Here is a 22,632-nt window from a genome sequence, read left to right as displayed (position 1 = left end):
TTGCATTTTTTTCCCTAAGCAATTCTACGTCACACTTTTCATTGTTATAAGAATTTTTTTTACGTTATTTACTAGCAGAAATCGGAATTCATCATTCGAGTGACATAAAATCTTTATCCCATGAACTGCATAAAATCTCGATCCTATGAACTGCATAAATATCTTATACATTTTGTTGCATAATTTTTTTTTTTTTTTAATGACGTCATATTTGATACCTCTAAAATCCCCGAAGTTCAAAGTTCCGAGCCCCCGCGAAGTGTCTGTCAGCTGATTTTTTTTTCAGAAGTGACGAGAATTTGTTTATTATTTTCTTAACTGGAGATTTGTTTACATTTTGCCTTATTTCAACAGGGGTAAATCATTTTTTATCTTTGATAAAAATCAAGACTTTTATTTTCATGATGTAATACACAAAATTGCATTTATTTACCATTTTTGTTTCTATTTATTTGTTAAATTTTTCGCCCGAGTTGAAACAACATACTAAATGTTTATTTATCTCGACATATATATGTATATGTACGTATATATATATATATATATATATATAAAGCTACTTTCAAAACATGCACCTTGTCATATCCCCTCTCAGACATTTCATATTTTTCTTTCACTTAAAAAATCAAATTAGAATATTTGAAAACAGAGGTTTAAAAATCCATTCTTAAAGGGACTGTAAACGTAAGTTCAAGAGAGCTTCCAAGCAAAGATTGGAATGCTTGAACTACAACGGTCCCCTTAAAACCTTAATATGATCAAAAATGTGGAAGCTATTCTAGTTTTTTACTCGAAAAGTGTTTATTTCTGTGAATTTTCAATTGTTACTAATAAGCAAGAAATGCACAACCCACCATTACTTAGCGAGCTTAGCAATGCTTTGCAACACTAAAAAATTATTTACTACATAAAACAAACTGTTACGTTATTAACCAACCAGTTTCCTTCCCTTTCACAATGAAAACTATTCTTTTCTTTTATAATTTCCCTTGTAGGTTGCAGTTGTATAGAATATATATTGTAGTATTGGTATAATAAGATACCAATCCTCAATTATGAGTTATGTTGTCGAGAAAGCCAGAAAACCAGTTCTCACGCAATCTTGATGTTTACCAACAAACCATACACAAACATTAATCAACTATTAGAAACTAAGTATTCCTGGCATGATCAGTCTTATATACATAGAAACATTATCACAACAAAATAAACCACAAGAAAATCAACAGAAAACTTGTAAAAGAAGCAACAAATACAGTCATAGCAAGAAACTTTTCATTATCAATATTATAATACAAACAAATATTAACACAACAAAACAAACCTCAAAAAAGTCCAGAAAAATATATGATCGATGAAAACCTTAAAAAAAATACATTCTAGAAAAAACAAAAACAAAAAACTTTTTATGAACAGTGTTAAAATATTTACAAATTGTATCACAACAAAACAAACCACTATGAAACTAAGAAGAAGTAGATTCATCTGTAAAAAAAGCTAAATAAATTAATACATTAAAAAAAACTTCTCATAATCACAAAAATAATCATAACAAAGCACACCACAAGTATACCAAGAAACAAATATAAGCACACAAGTAAAAATAAAAAAAATTCTGACTCCAGCAGCCTAATTGAGATTTATAACTATGAATTCTGTTAGATCAAAAGATCAAAGTTTGCTAAATATAAAAGGTTACAACATCAGGTTGCAAACATAAAGTTTCAGTTTGGGACAAGTTATCGGTTCCTTCTAAAGAAACTTCATCTGATCTAAAATGTTGAAGATAATTTCACGTTCTTATGACTCAAAAAGTGTTTATTTATGATAATTTCTCCATTGTTTCCCATTGAGGGGCACTTGAAATTACGCTAATTGTTCCTTTATGGGGAAAAATATCATCATGCTTAAAAATAAAAAATCAAGGAAACTTCTAATCAATAAAGAATTCCATTAAAATAAAACAGGGATCAATACAAGTTACACTACAGAGCGAGGAGGTTTTGTGTTTGGTATATCCGGCTGACTACAGTTTCAGTAGAAGTAAATATTTCCATTAATTGTTAGCGCCGATTGAAGGATTCTAAACTCTAATTGGATAATAAGATGGATAGAAAGATAGATGTTACCGCCATACTATTTCTATTGGTTCAAAATAGACAACAAAAACATGACTGAACCCTGGTTGGATCAGGCGCTAATGGACTCGGCAAACAGGAATGGGCTGAGCATAACTTTAAAGATGTCTCAATTCCTGTAAACCTAAAATCTTAAATATTCCAATTATAAATTCTTACCTATTAACATGACGCGCGATATCAAGGCTTAGCCGGAGATCGTATTCAAAAGTTCCAAGCAAGGATTAATATGAGCCTGGAAGAATTGGAGAAGTCGTTGAACTACCCCCCCCCCCTCTATTTCCTTGTTGTGAAACAAATCTGTAACAATTGATACACTTTAAGAATGCCCTTGGACTCTACTTTAATAATCTGCAAAAAATTGCAAATTGGCAGACTTTCAAATATTTATCGCAATTTCAAGTTAATAAGCAAAAAATGTGGGAAAAAATGTGGAAATGTGATAAATTGAACATTTTTAAAAATCCCTTACAACAGCGAATTAAAGTATGCAAAAAACTATGCAAAATTTCTTTGCAAAAGTTGTGTAATCATGCTTCTTCTGTTTAAAGCTTTCCAAAGAGCTATAAAAAGTCAAAATCCAATGACCGAAAGTAGGTCCAAATATAGATTTAGTCGGGTAAAGGTAAAAATAAGGCATTTAGGCAGTGTGCTCAGCAACCCAGCTCAATTATTCATTAAATTCGGTTTAGAAAAAAAATATATTTTACTTGTATTATTTTCCCTGTACCATTTTCTTGCTAAAAAATCATTTTACAAATTTATTTCTTATCTTATTTATAGATATTATTATGTGTATAATAATAATGTAATAATTACTAAAACACAGCCAGAGCTTTTTAATTTATCAATACAAAATATTTTGTATAGATTTTTTAAGATATGTTATATCGATTTACGATATTTTATATTGATTTAAGATATATTTTGTATCGATTTAAGGTATTTATATCGATTCAATATATTTTTTTATTGATTCAAGATATTTTGTATCAATACAATATACTTTATATCGATTCAAGATACTTTATATCGATTCAAGATACTTTATATCGATTTAAGATATTTTAAATTGATTTAAGATATTTTAAATTGATTCAAGATATTTTAAATTGATTCAAGATATTGAGGGAGGGGAAGGGTTTATTAAGCTAAATTAAATGCCCATTTATCAAGCTAAAAGAAATATAATTGTAGTTATCAAATTATAATTCGGTTTAATTAGAATGATTTTGCTTAAAAAATCCTAAAAATGATAATAATGGTAATAGTCATCAAAGAAGTTTACAACTTTAAATTTTTTGTTGCAAATATTGATTTGAAACAAAAAAAAAATGAAAAGAGGTGGAAAGCGTAAATGTTAGTTAAACACTATAACTGTGAATTGTTTTTAGACAGTATAAAAAAATGAAATACTAATTCTGTTACAAAAATCCTAACATTTCGTCAGAAAATTGATCTTGGCGAAATTATTTCGATCGATATGACAAACATTTAGGACATAAAAACGGTCAGATAGCCCTATAATTCTGTTCCTCATTTGAAAATGTATTTGGTAGTTTTATACACGAATTTTTTTTCTCTCAAGTCTATGTAGAATATAGATTATGATGTCTAATCGTACACTGAGGCCCTTACAACTTTGGATTAGAAAGACGACTGATAGAACCAACTGTGATTTTAAATAGTCCAGTGAACATACAACACTGTGTTACAGCAATGACTAATTTCACTTAACAAGTCAAGCGAAACTATTTGCTTTCTAACAATTTCAAATACACAAAAGATTGCTTAAATGTCGTCTTCTATTCTACAGTTTAAGGGGCCTCACTGTATGTTAATTTTACGATACAGGTTTATACCCAACATAAAGGTTAAGTTTTAAGGGGATGTATTCGTAATTTCAAGTCACCCTCCATACAAAGATGGCAATGCCATATTCACAACGGTAACCGTGAAACGTTTATCTAAACAATATTGTGGAAGATATTGTCGCAATTCTGAGTTTGATAGAGTTTGTTTCTGATAATTCAAATAAGTTTTTCTGCAGTAGAAATGCGCAATAGTCACTTTTGTAGAGAAACAATAAGTTTATAAAATTTCACACATTGATGTCAAACTCATGCTTAGACAAAGCATTTCCGGGTACTGTTGTAAATCTGACATTGCAATCCTTTAATGGTAGGTCACCTGAAATTACACGTACAGTCCCTTTAAATTCAAATTTTTTACTCTAATTTATGAATTGATTGATTGGTTGAGTGATTAATTGATTGGCTGACTGATGTATTGGATTGATTGATTGAGAAAAAGCAGGAACATCAGACAGAGGACTCGTAGATGAAGAAGGCCTTCACCTTCTTGTTGTCCTCAACCCAGTCCAGGGTCTGGATGTCCACGTCTCCAAAGGCCGCGGCGTGCTGCAATAAAAAAAAGAAAATATTTACAGACGAATCTGATTAATTACCTCCCTCACCCATCAACTATAAACCATCGGGAAATGCGTTTAGTTTCTTTAATTTGAATTCAAGAATCTTATAATTTTATAGAGTTATCTTTTCAGACTTTTTCAAAGTCACAGCTTGTTGGAACAAGGACTAAGCACAAGTTTTTATTTTCTAACCCTAGTATATTTTGTTTTATGACGATATAACCCTTGGATATTTCATACAACACCTTCAGATGATGTATCAGAGTTCATAGTTAAAATTTTCAAAGGTCTACGACTTCAGGTTGCTAAGGTTTGATGATTTAAAGGGAGTGCATGACCGGCAATGTATGGTAGTTGAACTGAGAATGTAGTATTGTGGCGAAATTCTTTAGGATTCATTTGCCACATATAAAACGTTATAATAATGCATATTGTATAATTACTGAGTTTGAGCGCAAAGTCTACTTTAAACATCATCCATTTGGGCGGTTACGTTATGAAAATCGATTTTTTTAGATTATTAGATAACGACAACAAAAAAAGTAACAAAAATTCTACAGTAAACTAAGTAGTTGTTTGGGAACAGCTTGAGAAAATAAAAATTAACTTTTATCATCAAAAATAAGTAATCTCATTCAGTTATTAGTTTCTGCAATCTCTCATTGTTCACAAACATTTTCTGTAGATTTTCTTGAATTTTTTATTGAAAAGACGACATTTGAAGAATTTGTAGAAATCTGCGAACAAATTGGTAAAGAATAATTGAAATTCAATATAATGATTAAAAAGAAATAATTGATTCTAACATTGATTTATTGACAAATTTCTATTGAGAAATATGTTCCTAAACATCTATTTAGTTAACTATAGAATTTTTGATACATTTAATGAATTCATTTAAGGCTATCGATATGAATCGACATGCCACTTGATATCTTGCCCACATTCACTTTTATTCTATTATTTCATAGATAAGGAAAGGCTCGAAAGCTAGCTCAGTACATGCTCTACATATATAAATATATGTGAAAAAAGAAGGAAAATATCAATTATCAAAATTCTTTATAAATAGATTGCAGTTTTTTCCAGAAATATTTGAATTTCAAATTTTTTTAATAGAATTCTTTTCTTCAATAGTGTTCCCTATATTTTTTTTTTTGCCAAGTGATTTATGATCTAAAGCGGTTTAAACGGATTTAGTGCCGTAAACACATGAATGTTAAAAATACAAATGTTAAAGATTGAAAAGTGTAAAACAGATTCATTGACGTACGACTACATATTGTTATCTGCCTTATGAGCTTGTTTTCATGTGACCCTCCATGCAAAGATGACAATGCCTGATTCACAACGGTACCCTTGAAACCTTTATCTGATCAATAATGTGGAAAGTAATTTCGATTTTCTACCTTAAAAAGTTTTTTATTGAAAAGATTTTTCCTTCGGTAATGGCAAGGTATTAATGCAAGAAAAGTTAATTGCACTTGCGTATACTCTACGTACATATTGAAACCAGTTCTCTCTGGGCGGAATTTGTAAACAAGAATCGATACATCAGTGTTCGTTTAGTATTCGAAGAGGATAAAAACATGTAATTTTTGATAATTTTGCAAATTCACATAATAGTTTCCTATGACCAGAATTTGTTCATAGGTTATTTTGTGAAAATGGATTCCATGTCAGACTTCGACATCCGTCTTGTGTTTACTTTTCCGCCCAAAGACAGTACACTGCAGTACAAAAATGCGTACACCTCTGAAATAACTTTCCTTGCATTAGTACCTTGGGTATAGGAATGCGCATTGCGCAAGTCGCTTTTGTAGAAATTGAAAATAATCAGTTGACAAATATGATAAACATTGATTTCTAATTCATACTTGATCAGACAAAGCTTTAAAGAGTACCATTGGGAATTGGGAATTACCATCTTTGAACTTAAAAATATCCTTACAGCCCCTTTAAAGGAGATGTTCACCATTTTAAAAATACATCATACAAAACAATATTTTAGAATATCTTCAAATTTTTAAAAAAATATTAAAGATAGTTAAAAATCCCTGTTTAATGTTTTTATGTAAGTTTTTGAACATTTATTAACATGATATTTTTGGGCATGGTTTTACGGTCTTTAAGATGTTTATTAACGAGCTATATTTCCATTCAAAAGCCGTTCGTTTTTCATTCGCTAATTCATGATCAATCTAGTTTCTCAAATAATAATTCTAAACGCGCTAGTTATTTTTTTTCGAGCGATGTGGTCATCAATGGAAAATACCGCTCTCTCGTTATTTGAAAAAAAAACCGTTTTCGGCAACTAACAACCAGGAATATTCTATCCTCCCATGTCTAACCATCATTAACATAATTTCTGTATTTATCAAAAATAAAACATGAATAAAAAACCGGTGATTTATGAATAATTAATCTGTTAACTATACAATACAAATATAATTATCGTAATTAACTTCTTTCTTTCAAAAAAGAAAAATCAAGGTGTCCCCAACACACTAAGCCTGAGCAGGCGTTAGGTTTGAAAAAAGTGTAATGCCTTTTAAACCATAATTAATTGAAAATATCTGATGATTGAGAAAAAAATATTTTTAAAAATCCAAAAAGATTGCATATTTACGTAGATTTTCTCTTTTTTAAAAATTCTAATGAAATTTAGCATTTTGTTTTAAAACCTTAGGTTAATTAAAGTAAACCCATGAAATTTAGGTTCTGTAGTCCAACCTAGCAATGTATGGGGATCTACTTAAGCACGTTTTTATGAAATTGCGGATTTTCAAGGTAATACAAAAGGCTCTTTAATTTTAAAGACTTAATACCTATATGCTCCTATTCAAACCTAAAGCCATCTCAGGCTAAGTGTGCCAAAAGAAATGACATATAAATTGTCATCTCTGAAGCCAGACCACAATTTGAAAATCCCAAGACGAGGATTTTATATGTTTATCAGGGTGTACAGTGCAGTAGGTCGATTTTTCTCTTTTTCTCCCTTTTTTGTCAAAATAAATGTATATCAAAAGATCAGTCTTAAAACACGGAATTCAGAAAAGTTGAATGTCCTAGTCATAAAAGATATTCAAGACAAGAAATTGGTTTTTGCATTCAATATTGAGTTCTATAAAAACTATTTATTTGGAAATTTTAAAAAACAATTTAACGAATTTTAAAAAAAATGTGGACTTTATTCAGCGGCTTGGTTCAGATACATCTTTTAATACCCTCATTGATATATTTTGAATAATGTTTATTGGAACACCATTCATGATAGAATAATTACTTATTATTGATCTAAATTGACTATTTTTTTACTCACCTTTGAGTTTTTAAACTTATTTAGATTATTTTTGAGTTGCTCCAAATCATCCGCAATACTCATTCCAATATCCATATTGTTCTTTTCTGTAAAAATATCGTAATTAATAATTTTTCCAAATTATATTTTAAAATTTTTTTTACCTGCAGTCTCACTTAGTTTCTTGAGTGTATCTGCAAGCTTTAGCTGGGCCTATACAAACATAAACAATATAAATTTAATCTAAGATTATTATCTACTAGCAAAAAAATTGAAAAAAAATTATCGAATTTTTTTAGCCTATAACACCCCCCGGCCACCCATGAGTGTACACAAAAAAATTCAGCCCATTCGGTCCAGCCGTTTGGACTGCTATAGGCAACATATATATATATTCGAATGTCTTGTTTTATTATATAGATAAATTAGACATTTCTCATCAAATAATCCTTTCCATCACCCCCCTCACGGTAAACTAGATGTCCTGGTAGTCCAGTGTCAGAATTTAATGAATTTGAGCCGTGGCTTGAATCTTCCAAAAACCGGTTTCAACTGAGCGCCGGCTTAAATCTTACAAAATTAAATACAATTTTAAGTGGAACCAACTATATTTGATCCGTGGCTTAAATTTAAACCGCGGCTCAAATTTAAGCCGCGGCTTAAATTCTTTAATTTCGGCCTCAGGTAGTCTTAATTTTATTACCCATTTTTATATTTGCTATTTTATACTTTTTGTTGGATTGTTTGATTTAGAAATTTGAGTATAACCTGTCCTACGTTATTTTTGAAGGATTTTGAGTGAAAGATCAAAATAGGACTTAAATATTCCGTTTAGACGCGATGCACTTCGTTGTAGTTGGCCTTCCCACCTTTTCTTTTTGAAGCACCCCACCCATTTTCGCATTTAATAAGACCCCGCCTTCCCCTTCATCCCCCCCCACCATTGTGTTAACCACCTGATTAGAAATTGGAATACTTGTGAAAGTTATTCAGAAACTACAGTGCACCAGAACTTGGAAACTTGATTGAAATATGGATAGATTAATAACAATACAGACAGAGCACTAGATGCACACTAAGAATTTCATATTTTAATATAACAAAATTTGCTGGAGCATCGGCCTCAAATTTACCTCAGCAGAATCATTCAACAAAATTTGACGAATGATTCTGCTAAGTTGAATTTGATGATGCCGGTTCTCCAACAATTTTTGTTAGATGTCGTCTTTTCAAGATTTATGTGGTTTTCGTTCACAATAACCCAAAGGAATTATGCGCATGCTCTCTTTCTGTCTTGTCATTTAACGCGGCATATGCGTAACTCCTAATGAAAAACTCCTAAATCTTGAAAAGACGACATCTAGTGTTCCATCTGTATTGTTATTAATCTATGGAAATATTGAATAATTCTTGCAGATGAAAACTTTTAACAACTAACGAGGCAGATGATGAATACGGAGGGTGGGGAAGGACAGAAAATGAGGGGGGGGGGGAGATGGAAAACAAATCATTTATAAAATAACAAAAATGGATAAAAGATTAAAAAATAACGAAAAAAAGATGAATAACAGTTGGGAATCGGACATACCATACAAATAGATTCAGCCTGAGCTGAAAACTTTAGAATGAAATATCCTTAATCCCGATCAGTTAATTATTCTGGAGATTAATAACAAGAGGAAAACAAGCATTATGATTTAAAAAAGAGGGGATCAAGCATTAATCTCGATATCCACCATTCTAAAGTTTTATAGCTCAGATTATAAAAAGTCTCATTAATTTTTATGACAGACTCTACTTGGACGCTCTAACACTGGCTTATTCTTTACATGTACATGTTGGTACTATAAAGCACTTGTTGTTATGCTTTGGTTTTTGAAATGTAATTGGCAAAATTCTCATCGATTTAATTGCTTGAGAGCTTAATTGCAACCTTTAAATCACAGGACCCTGCAAAAAGGGTAAAACCATATAAGGGGATATAAAATTATATGAGGGGTATATAAAATGATATAAGGGATATAAAATGATATAAAGGGGATATAAAATGATATAAGGGGATATAAAATGATGCAAGGAGATATAAAATTATATAATGGGATATAAATGATCTAAGGGGATATAAAATTATATAGGGGAATATAAAAGCATATAAAGGGATATAAAATGATATAAGGGGATAAAAAAATTATGTAAGGGGATATAAAACGATATAAGGGGATATAAATGATATAAGGGGATATAAAATTATATAAGGGGATATAAAACGATATATGGGGATATAAAATGATATAAGGGGATAGAAAACGATATAAGGGGATATAAAACGATATAAGGGGATATAAATGATATAAGGGGATATAAAATTATATAAGGGGATATAAAACGATATAAGGGGATATAAAATGATATAAGGGGATAGAAAACGATATAAGGGGATATAAAATGATATAAGGGGATAGAAAATGATACAAGGAGATATAAAATGATATAAGGGGATATAAAATGATGTAAGGGGATATAAAATGATGTAAGGGGATATAAAATGATATAATGGAATATAAAATGATATAAGGGGATATAAAATGATATAAGGGGACACAAATTATAAAATTTCGGAAACGAAAAGTTTCGAAAAAAGAGAAAACAACTTGAAAAATATTTTACCTGAATGTTAGCTCTGAGCTCCTGCATTTTCCTCCAGCTCTCCGTGTACTGCCGTCTTGATAATTCACAATTTGAAAAATTTGAATGAAAAAAAATTCTTTCAAAAGAATTGAGGCTTCGCCACTCTCATTTTGTAATCCCTATATTATTTCAACCTGCAGTGTCGTCGACCTTAGATATATCTGACTATGAATTCTGTTAGATCAAATAGTTTGAAATATTAAATGTTTGCATCATCAGGTTTCGAAGATATAGGGATAAGAAAAATTTATTTTGTGGCAAAAAGACTAAATTCCTTTCTTTTTTGTTCAAGATTCAAGGACACAACGATTATAGACAGAACATTTATAAGATAAGCCATTTCATAGTAAGGACATTTCAAAGATAGATTATTAACAATTTCAGAATTAAAATCAAATAAAATGGCTTCTGAGAAATAAACACATTTCATTGACAAAGCAATTTCAAAGATCAGACAAATTTCATAGGCAGGACATTTTAAAGATAGCACATATTTTAAAGATATAACATATTTTAAAGATATAACATATTTTAAAGATAGCACATATTTCAAAGATAGCACATATTTCAAAGATATAACATATTTTAAAGATATAACATATTTTAAAGATAGCACATATTTTAAAGATATAACATATTTTAAAGATATAACTTATTTTANGGGGAGAGGGAGGGGGTTTTTCCTATGTTTTGGAATTTCATGATTCCCATTGCGTCAATATTTTATAGGATATTAAATTGGTAATATTATTTCTATTTTAAGAATTGATTGCCAGTTTGATAATTGAAAACTTTCGCAGTTTCTTTAGTTTTGTGCTAAGATATTCAGATACATAACTGACGTTAATAGGAAAAGGGGGGCACTCATCATCAGTTTTGAACTAGTCTCAATAAAGGGGGTTTCACCAGTATTTCAGAGCTAAAAGGATCAAAACGCTGCTTTTTCACTTTTTAGTGCAAACTACTTCCGAATTCAGAAATAAAATAAAAATATTTTAGAGCTTTATTGATGAATGAAGTTGGTGTGGAATGAAGGTGGTATTGAATGAAGTTGGTTTGGAATAAGGGTGATGTGGAATGAGGGTGGTCTGGAATAAAGGTGGTGTGGAATGAGGGTGGTGTTGAATGAGGGTGGTGTGGAATGAGGGTGGTGTGGAATGAGGGTGGTGTTGAATGAAGGTGGTGTGGAATAAGGGTGGTGTGGAATGAGGGCGATGTAGAATGATGGTAGTATAAAGAGGGTTATTTGGAATAAGGGTGGTGTATAATAAGGGTGGTTTGGAATGAGGGTGGTGTGGAATAAGGGTGGTGTGGAATGAGGGTGGTTTGGAATGAGGGTAGCGTGGAATGAGGGTGTTGTGGAATGAGGGTGTTGTGGAATAAGGGTGGTATGTAATGAGGGTAGTCTGGAACGAGGGTGGTGTGGAATGAGTGTGGTGGAGAATGAGGGTGGTGTAGAATGAGTGTGGTGTGAATTGAATGTGTTGTAGAATGAGGGTGTTACTGGTGTGGAATGAGGGTTGTGTGGAATGAGCGTGGTGTGGAATAAGGGTTGTGTTGAATGAGGGTCTTGTAGAATGAGGGTTGTGTGGAATAAGGGTCTTGTAGAATGAGGGTTGTTTGGAATGAGGGTGGTTGGGAATGAGGGTGTTGAAGAATAAATGTATTTCGTGATGACTGACTATTCTATTATCCCATGAAAAGGTTTGCTTGCCTTATTTTCCCGTATATTAATATTATGTCCTTCTTCTAGACACCCTGCTGTGATTTATTATTGGACAAATTAAATTATCCATTCATACATCTTAAAATAATACTGTGCATGTTAATTCTATTTCAACCCTAACACTTGACTCAAAATAAGTCTAAAATTACACAAACCGTAAAAAAAAATATTAATAAGGTTGACCTAATTTTGTATTAATTCTATTTAACCCTCGTTAATGTTCAAATATGCATAGGACAAAACTACTAATTAATTATTAAATGATTAGATCAATAATTAAATAAAAAGGGTTTAGCTTTGTTCAAATTTCTAAACTCGAGATTGTTTATACTTTTTCAAATTTAGTTTAAAAAAGATAAGATGCGACTTGAGGGAAGGTTTCTCAAGTCGTCTTTACTCTACGCGGCAGAAACTTTGTCAGAATAACTATCATATATCGAGTTCGAATTCAGTCGTCAATAAAATAACATGTTTTTTAGACACATTGCCGATACGTCCAAAAATGGGTTCATCTCTAAATAAAAAAAAACTAATGTCATCTTCTATGTCTGATGTTGATTAACCTGACAAGTTCGATGATTGTAGAAGTGAATGCCAGCCCAACAAGAATATATACAGTACATACCAGCATATAGGTCGTCTTTTCTGCTCCGTGCCATGTAAATAAAAATAATAAGAACGTACAAGATTATAAGTGTGACATCATTTTTTTACACATTGTTCTTAAATAGAAAAATGCAATGTTAGATTTATAATTTAAAACTTATTTAATAATGTTATTTGTTTTTAATGGGCGTGTTTGCATACAAAGTGTTCCACGAAACATGGCATTAGCACGACGAATTGAAGGTCGTCTTTGCTCCTGAAATAATTTGTGGCATTTAAACGTAAACCTAATGTTAGAAGTAAAATTAGAAAATACCACTAGTCTTGGCATTTCCAAAATGTGGTCTGCCTTTTTAATGCTTTCAATATTACCGGAGATTAAGAACTTTGTTCAGATTTCGACAATTTTAATTGTGTTTGATAAAATTAAAATCTGAACAAAATTCTTAATTTCTCTGGTAATACTGACAGCACAAAAAAAGGCTGACCACAATTAGAAAATGCCAAAACTAAGATAATGTTGTGGTTATTGTTTCTAGAAACATATATGTGAAAGAAGGTTAATGACTAAATAACACAAATAAATTAAAAGTTCGAAGACGACTTTCAAGTGGTTTTGCCACTGTCATGTTTTTCGTGGGACACCCTGTCTCTGCTCCATTTCTTTCGGATTTAATAAACTAAGTAAACAAAGCAAGTTTAATCGCTGTATCGTACTGTCGTACATTAGAACAGTGTTAGAATTCTTATAACGTATACAATTACAAACTCTGATTTCCACATATATACATAAAACAATTTAACTCGCTTACAAGCAGTATCACTGTCGAGGAATTAAAAAAAAATATTTAATAAAATTAATCAAAAATCAAATTGAATCTAAAAAAATAAGTTTTGTCGCAAAAGTTTTTTTTCTGTCTATTTTTAGAAACAATTGATATTCATCCATTTTACAATTATTAATAAATATGTCAAGGCAAGTAATAAAATTAAAAAGTAATTTAGAAATTGTATTAGACTCAATCATGCAATGTGTTTATATAAATCAGGAGCCTACGGAGCTATCAAAGCCGAGGAGGGGAAATTATCCGATAATCATTTTGTTTTAAAACTGAAACTTTTCACTTTTAAATTACTAGGCTTTCAACGTGCTTCGCTGCCTTTTTTTCTATTAACAATTTCAGATTTTAAATGTTTTCGACAATTTTTGTTCTCACATTAAATAAACTAAAAATTTCGCGGATTTACATTAATGAATTTCCAAAAATATTTTTAATCGGCATTTTTCTCCGCAATATTTTGCAATTATATAAAAAACATTCCCTGTTCTTATGTGAGTTTGCAAGAACAATTTGGGGTCAAGAAGTTAGGTCGTTTTGACGTCTATATTTTATATACAAACAAGAAATAGGTTTTGTTTTTGAAATTCATTTACAAATATTTTTGTTACTATGCTCAATTGGAACTTCTTTTCCAGTAACAATTTTTAGCTTTGATATTTTATTGCATATTTTGTGGGGTGGGGTGGAGAGTGTGTGACACCAGTTCTCGTTAGATCACTGAAGTTAAGCACACTTGTCCACAGCCAGTTACTGGATTGGTGTCCAGACTGGTATTCACGGGTTCGATTCCCGTACTCCACACAAACCTGTGGTTTCAAAAACATCTGAAGCCGACATCTGGTTTAGCAGTTATGACCACCTGACGGATGTAGGAGTACAGAGGGGCGGCTGTCAACAACTCTCCCAGCGAAAGGGTGCGTGCTTTCTGCTCAACAAGAAAGAAGCTTCAAGTGGGATTGATCCAAGTGAATGACGATGAAGAGAGGAATGGAAGACAAGCAGGGAGAGTCTATGGTTGCCAGCTATAGGTACCTGGGGGTATCCAATCCGGGCTTACAGATGTTAGGGAGCAATGAGTGTGATGTTTCCTATCAGTACGGCACCCGGGCCTCATTCCAGTATATCAGAAGGATTCCTGCACTCTCAGGCCTAAGAAGAATCTTAGGCAGCTGGAATCTTGTCAACCCTCTTCTCAGAATGAATGAAGCGTGGATGGATGAATGTGCTGCCAGATTACAACCCCTGGTAGATCAATATAAAAACCCAGACAACACCAAACTTTCGCAATAGAAAAAATTCCGAGATTTGATCGTAACAACCCGATCATGTCCTGGGGACAAAAAAATCTCTTTTTAAAAAGATATCTTCTTTGAATATCCTCTTTTCTTTGTAATGTACAACAATTTTCGCAGTACTTCTGTTAAAATTATAGAATTGTTAAAAGTCATTAATGCCAATTTTTTTCAAAAGATCATAACCCTTTTCTGGAATGAGTTATGAGGGGTTGCCACAAAAAAAATGTGAGGGTGATCGGTTCAGCCGTTTTGACGTTTTTTGAATGCGGACCAAACAGACATAGCCAATTTATATACAAATGTTCATGATTACTATGCTCCTGACTTTCATAGCTCCGTATAATCTCTGTTTCAAGCAATTAGCATTTAATAAGTTTAACATTTTGATAAAAAAAGAAAATAAGTTTATTTTCATTTTAACGTTATCATTAAAATTGTTGATAAGATTTAAGCCATGTTTACAAATTAAAATAAAACAGTTCTAGAAATTAATGGGTTTAATCAAAATCAAATCTGCAGTGGGATTCATAAACAGTGGAGTATAAGGTAGATGACTCAAGTTATGCTTTAAAATAGTCCAATAGATAAGTGCGCAGTATGCATAAACAGTGGAGTATAAGGTAGATGACTCAAGTTATGCTTTAAAATAGTCCAATAGATAAGTGCGCAGTATGCATAAACAGTGGAGTATAAGGTAGATGACTCAAGTTATGCTTTAAAATAGTCCAACAGATAAGTGCGCAGTATGCACAAACAAAGGTTTCCAGCGTAAAGGAAAAATCGTTTGGCCAAAATTTCGCATTTTTCGCGACCAATCGCTTCATTTTCGCGAAAAATGTTAAAAATGTTAAAACAAATGCAAAATTAGAGCGAAAAAGTTGCGAAAATTCATTAAAAAAAAACTTAATTTTGAGAATACAAGACTCATTTTCAAAAAGGATTTTATCCGCGAGCCCAATGGAGGGATTAACACAAAATATAAAACAGATTTTCAGACATTTCGAGAAATTTTCGCATTTTCGCGAAAGGCGACCGAAAATTTTCGCATATGTATTTTTATGTGTCGCACTGCATATTTTTCTTCTGTTTTCCTCCTAATTGCACAATGCATGGATTATCATTGTCAGTATTCATACTATGCCGGTGTAAGGGTTATACGTAAAGCAGCATAATTTCAAAACAAGTTTGAGAGCGTAGTGGAATCATCTCTTATTTCGAGGATTTACAAATAAATTTCAAGTTTGTTCTTTTTCAATTGAAAATATGAAAACGCCATAAAACCGCACAAAAAAAGATAAATGATGGTCCATTGTTGACCACTTACAGCGCTATTCAATATTTCAAAAATTAGGTGTGGTCCCAATTCTTATAAAACTTTAAGTGTTTCATTCCATTTTAAAGTTTTAAGTTTCGAATTAAAGCAAAAACAAACACTAAACTTTGTAAACGCATGCAGGCTATTCTAAAAAGAGAGCAGCGCCCCCCTCCCCATTAAAAAAATCTGAATTACAGGACGNCTCCCCATCTGAGGAGCCCTGGTATTGGTAAGATCAGAGATTTGATCGAGAGAAGATTTAGAGAGATTTAGAAATTAAAGGGAGTGTTTAGACCGAACTTTAAGTGAAACTATCTTGAAAGTAGTTATATTCCATCTTCGAGGAAATAGTTTGGGGTTGGTTTGTTGATATTGGATGGGTCAACCTGCTGAACAATCCAGAGATTATTTCAGGGATGCACGAGGATTGGAAGTCTTTAGCTACCACAATTCAAGAGGAGATTCTGAGACGAAACATTTTTTCGAAATGTCTTCAATTACAACTAAAAGATCAATTGTATGCTACAAAAACCAGAGTATATCATTAATTTATTATTAAGATTTTACATAGTTCCAGACTGCATCCATTTTTCACGTCTTGGACGACGGTCAGGTGTCTTTCAAATCACTTTTACTTTTTTGTATTCCCTACATAGACATTTCCATTTAGAAGCTGAAGCTGTAGTTTTTGTAGCCCTACATAGACATTTGCATTTAGGAGCTGAAGCTGTAGTTTTTGTAGCCCTACACAGACATTTGCATTTAGGAGCTGAAGCTGTAGTTTTTGTAGCCCTTCATAGACATTTGCATTCAGGAGCTGAAGCTATAGTTTTTGTAGCCCTACATAGACATTTGCATTTAGTGTTGAAGTTGTAGCTTTTTAGCCCTACATAGCCATTTGCATTTAGAAGCTGAAGCTGTAGTTTTTGTAGCCCTACATAGACATTTGCATTTTGGAGCTGAAGCTGTAGTTTTTGTAGATCTACATAGACATTTGCATTTATTGTTGAAGTTGTAGTTTTTGTAGCCCTACATAGCCATTTGCATTTAGGAGCTGAAGCTGTAGTTTTTCTAGCCCTACATAGACATTTGCATTTAGGAGCTGAAGCTGTAGTTTTAGTAGCCCTACATAGAAATTTGCATTTAGATGCTGATTCTGTAGTTTTTGGAAAAAAAACAATTTCAGCGAAGATCTTGCAACCTTTGGATCACTGTGCGTTGTTAATAGACCATATACCATTTTAACTATAAGAGTCTCTAGGAAATACGTCCACAGTCCCTTTAACTCACGTAACACAAAATTACACCCTGCGGTTCTAGATGCAGTTTGTTGACTGCAGTCCGCAGCAATTGTCTTAAATGCATTTTTAAAAGCAGCTCAGAATAAGAAGGATTTTGGCAAAATCATCCGGCATAATGCAATTCTTTCGGATTTTCCTCGTTCACTTTTTAAAAATTAATCCTTCTTATTCATTGCTAATTGTTAACATATCTGCATAAGCGATTTAAGCACATTATACCAACCCTCACCTTCTCTTGCTAAAAAAGAAAATATTAAAAATAAGTTGGAAAAAAAACATTGTAAAATTTAGCAGAAAACACATGGTAAAAAGTTGTAAAAATACATTTAGTTATGTATGAAGAATCCATTAAACCTATTTAAAACATTGAATTAGATTTCAAACTACCCACTACTGGCTTTTCAATATAAAATATTCTTAACTTTCATGCATTGTAACCCCCCAACATTTGCCAATTTATGTTTAGAAAATTCAACTTACCATCTCCCGAAATACCTGAAATAAAGAAGAGATGAATTATATAAATGATACTGCATTTTCCCGCCACACTGCTGAAGGAAAACGCGGGAATATGCTACAAAAACAAAATGGCGGATAAAAGAAAATGTCGGAGATAAATTGATCTAAATTGTTTGTCTGAGTTAAACCCCGGGATCCCAGGGAATGGAGAAGAGATTTAAATAAATGGCAGATACGATTTATCCTTTATTTAAGCTTATCATGAATCTTCAGGCTGACAAACTTTTATTTCTTTAACAAATAAATATTATTTCCCATGTCCACCTTTCAGCAGGTCTACTTAACAGAGTGAAAAAATTGGTAAACTTTCATTTGGACAACCTTACATCTCGTTAATACGTACATTTGGTCAAAAAAAATTTGTAATAACTACATGTGGTCGATTGACCAATTCGTCAACTGTAACAATTAAAATTTCAATTAAAAATCTGAATTCCCTTAAATAAATACTAGAATTTCCATTAGACAAAAAAGAACTCATTTACACAAACATTGGCGTACAAATTTTGCAAATTGCGCAAGTCTGCACTATTGTCATTATTTTTAAAAATAATTTTCGTAAATCCCCTATTTACCGGATTTAAAAACTGAAGATTAGCAAAATATAAAACTGATTTTGTTTTAAACTCTTTCCTGTAACTTACAATTTATATTTTAGTCTAATCAAGGTTATAATGCAAGGAAAGTTATTTTAGAAGTGTACGCATCTATTATACTGCAGTGTACTGTCTCTGGGCGGTAATGCAAACACAAGACGATGTCACAGCCTGACATGGGATTCATCTTTCACATAAAAAGCAATGAAATATTCTGGTCATAGAAAATTGTCAAAATTTTCAAAATTCAATGTTTTTATCCTCCTCGAATACTAAACGAACACTGATCTATTCTTGTTTACAAATTCCGCCCAGAGAGAACTGGTTTCAATATGTACGCAGAGTATACGCAACTGCAATTGAATTTCATTGCATTATAACCTTGGGTCTGATAAACAGCAATAATAAACAAGTTAAACAAAGTACTATTAAACTTTAACCAATTTAATCTAAAATACGATTCAACTTTTAAACTATTAAAGGGACTGTAAGAATATTTTAAATAACCTTCCATGCTAAGATGGCACTGCAAGATTCACAACGGTACCCTTGAAAACGTTGTCTGATCAAATATGAATTATTTATCAATATTTAAAATTTTGGAACGGGATTATTTTTAAATTGTGGTTTCTATATAAAAGTGAATTGTGCATTTCTACTGCAGAAAAACATATAGTAATTATCAGACTTAAACACTTTTAAACATAAAACCGACAATATCTTCCACATTATTGATAAGATACCGGTTTCAAGGATACTGTTGTGAATCGGGCATTGTCATCTTTTCATCTTTGCCTCAACCCTTGACTAGGTTTATTAAAAGTTATTCTCATGTCTGCTGTGTTTCTAAAATTTGAATAAATTAAAAATAATTAACCATGCTCATATCTATTTCGAATAAGTTCTATACTGCATGTTTATATATACAGGGTTGAAGCTTGTTAAATTAGAACTTTTAACAAGTTTACAGAAGTTACTTCTTCTCTAATTAGAACAACTCAGAACAAGACACTAGGATAGTTGCACTAAATGCAAAGGGAGTTTAGAAATAAAGGACATTTCGTCAAGTTACATTTTAGTCACTCATAAAGGGACAGAAGATGGAAAGAGTGTAAGTAAGTAAGTATGTAATTATTTATTTATGAAAAATAGCAAACATACAAAATTGAGTGTTTCAGGAGAAAATATTTTAAAACCTCCAAAAATAGAGGTTGTGGGAATATTTTCCCCAGTTATAAAAAATAATAAAAATAGAAATCAAAGGAAAAGGAAAGGTAAAGGAAAGGAAAAGAAAGGAAAGGAAAGGAAAGGAAAGGAAAAGGAAAGGAAAGGAAAGGAAAGGAAAAGGAAAGGAAAGGAAAGGAAAAGAAAAGAAAAGGAAAGGAAAAGGAAAGGAAAGAAAAAGAAAGGAAAGGAAAAGAAAGGAAAGGAAAAGAAAGGAAAAGAAAGGAAAGGCAAGGAGAGGAAGAGGAAAGGAAAAGGAAAGGAAAAGAAATAGTTTGAAAATGGCAGGACCACTAGAATTTCCCTAACAGGGGTTGGTTCATTTGGTGTACTGTCCCGTTTTGCCTGGTATAAACTGTATGTGTACTGTCCCGTTTTGCCTGGTATAAACTGTATGTGTACTGTCCCGTTTTGCCTGGTATAATCTGTATGTGTACTGTCCCGTTTTGCCTGGTATAATCTGTATGTGTACTGTCCCGTTTTGCCTGATATAAACTGTATGTGTACTGTCCCGTTTTGCCTGGTATAAACTGTATGTGTACTGTACTGCTCGCTCTAGCTGTTCAGATGTCAACCCGGTTCTTGAATTCAACCGGACTTAACAGAGGTGTACATAGGCACAGCATAGATAGAGGTTCAGTGAACTGAGTACCGAAGGCGAGCTAGGCTAAACTGTACAAGTTTAGAAAAATTGGGGTTGTTTATGCACATAGTCTTAAAAACAGGTAATTTTCCCAATGCTTCCTTTATTTACTTTCTTATTTTTTGTTTAAATTTTAGGAGGGAAATATCTATCTGTATCTCAGATTATTTAGTATTGATGTGTACGCCAGAAAAATGAATACTAAATAAATTATCTAAGTATATGCCAAAATCGAAGTTTAAAACAAACCCCTACAACTCCTGCAATATGTGTACCGCATGAACCCCACTTCCACTTGGAATCTATGTTTAGTGAGAGGAATTGGCTGAGTGCAAGGTTATAATGCAAGGAAAGTTAATTGCAGTTGCGTATACTCTGCGTACATATTGAAACCAGCTCTCTCTGGGCGGAATGTGTAAACAAGAATAGATGCATCAGCGTTCGTTTAGTATCCGAGGAGGTTAAAAGCATTAAATTTTGATAATTTTGAAAATTCACATAATAGCTTCCTAAGACCAACATATTTCATTGATTTTTTATGTGAAAGATGGATCCCATGCCAGGCTTCGACATCCGTCTTGTGTTTGCATTACCGCCCAGAGACAGTGCACTGCAGTACAAAAGATGCGTACACCTCTGAAATAACTTTCCTTGCATTACAACCTTGGCTGAGTGTATGTCTTTGTCGATGGACTAGGGCTATTTTGAGACTATTGTTTCCAAAATAAAATATTGCTAAACTCAGGTTACAAACGTTGTGTGTCGAAAACTGTCACTGGAAATAATAAAAAATCTTACTTGGTGTCATGTCTCCGAATCCTATTGTTGTCATTGTAACGAAACAGAAGTAAAACGCGTCAAAAAACGTCCAATCCTGAAAAATAAATTGTCAGACTTATAAACTTAAAAAAAATAAACTTGAGAATTATATTTTTGCTTTTTGTTTTCTTCTTCTTCATTCGATAAACCATGCACATTGCAAGTAGACATATATCTGTGCAATAAACACAAAGTGAGGCTCTTTTTACATAACCCCCGGGAAGGTTAACAGCCGGTCGAAAATTCAAAAAACCAGCCTGCAAGGTCACAACTTGTGAATCCCGGGATTACGCAGTAATCCGTGTCAACGGATTAGATAGATTCCTCACTGGTAACTTTGATAAAGAGATCAAGCACTTATTATTCCTTATCCTTAAACTGTAAGTCTACTTTCAATTGAGATGGCAATAATAGATTTACAACGTTATCCTTAAAAGCTTTGTCTGATCAATTATGAATTAGATATCCAAATGTTTGTCTCTTTTAACTGAATAATTTTATTTGCGATTTCTCTGCGAAAGTGACTTGCGCATTTCTTGATAATAAAAAGCAACATAGAACTAATTACAGTTAAGGACGCTTTAAGACACGACGATATCTTCCACATTTTAGATTAGTTTAAGGTTTCAAAGGTATCTTTGTAAATCGGGTAATTCTATTTTCTCATGTAGGGTCACGTGACATTACGCTAACAGTACCTTTAACAGTGATACAGTTGATATCGAGATTAAGCATCGTAGATAAATAGAATAAAATATATATTAGAGGGGAATTTACTAGAAAAAAGTGTAAAACGGCCATTTTGTTGTACTGTTTCCATACTGCAGGTTTACTTTTATATTTTTTCTATACAACCTTTTGGGCCCTGGAACATCATTTTATAGAAAATCTAAAATTGATATTAAAAGAAAACCAAATTATGAAATATACTGGTTTCATAATTGACCAATGATCATTTCACCAATGCCTTTCACTTTACAAATGATGATTGTCCGTATAACTATAAATCAAATGATGTTTTTTATTCACTTAATTCATTTTATAAAGTTTATTTAACAGCTTTAAAAAATTCGAAATTGAAATTAATAGTCTAGGGAACATACTGTATTAATGTACTCTACTGCATATAATTTGTGAACATTTACATGATTTGTACACTTTAAACTCCCTTTCAGGCTGAAAGGGACT

General features: G+C 32.1%; 1 protein-coding gene across 3 annotated transcripts in view; it reads right to left on the bottom strand.

Annotated features, from left to right (window-relative positions):
* Positions 1-4,411: 4,411 nt before the first annotated feature.
* Positions 4,412-22,632, bottom strand: part of LOC111714609 (potassium channel subfamily K member 18) — a 33,068-nt gene continuing 14,847 nt past the window's right edge. The window contains exons 11-18 of one of the 3 annotated variants that reach the window (XM_023489750.1): positions 21,424-21,499; positions 18,124-18,138; positions 17,873-17,881; positions 12,848-12,929; positions 10,538-10,592; positions 8,035-8,083; positions 7,892-7,977; positions 4,412-4,558 (exon numbers count right to left, since the gene is read on the bottom strand). In XM_023489750.1, the coding sequence (XP_023345518.1) occupies positions 4,460-4,558; positions 7,892-7,977; positions 8,035-8,083; positions 10,538-10,592; positions 12,848-12,929; positions 17,873-17,881; positions 18,124-18,138; positions 21,424-21,499 (471 nt within the window). In that variant the 3' untranslated portion in view covers positions 4,412-4,459. Of the gene's footprint in view, positions 4,559-7,891; positions 7,978-8,034; positions 8,084-10,537; positions 10,593-12,847; positions 12,942-17,872; positions 17,882-18,123; positions 18,139-21,423; positions 21,500-22,632 lie in introns of all 3 variants that reach the window. The other 2 variants (XM_023489749.1, XM_023489751.1) reach the window with 2 other exon arrangements.

This window comes from Eurytemora carolleeae, unplaced genomic scaffold (assembly GCF_000591075.1).
Source record: "Eurytemora carolleeae unplaced genomic scaffold, Eaff_2.0 scaffold1290, whole genome shotgun sequence".
In the NCBI taxonomy this organism is placed as follows: Eukaryota; Metazoa; Arthropoda; class Copepoda; order Calanoida; family Temoridae; genus Eurytemora; species Eurytemora carolleeae.
The sequence above is the reverse complement of the archived record's forward strand: the minus strand, read 5'-3'. Positions and strand labels throughout refer to the sequence as shown.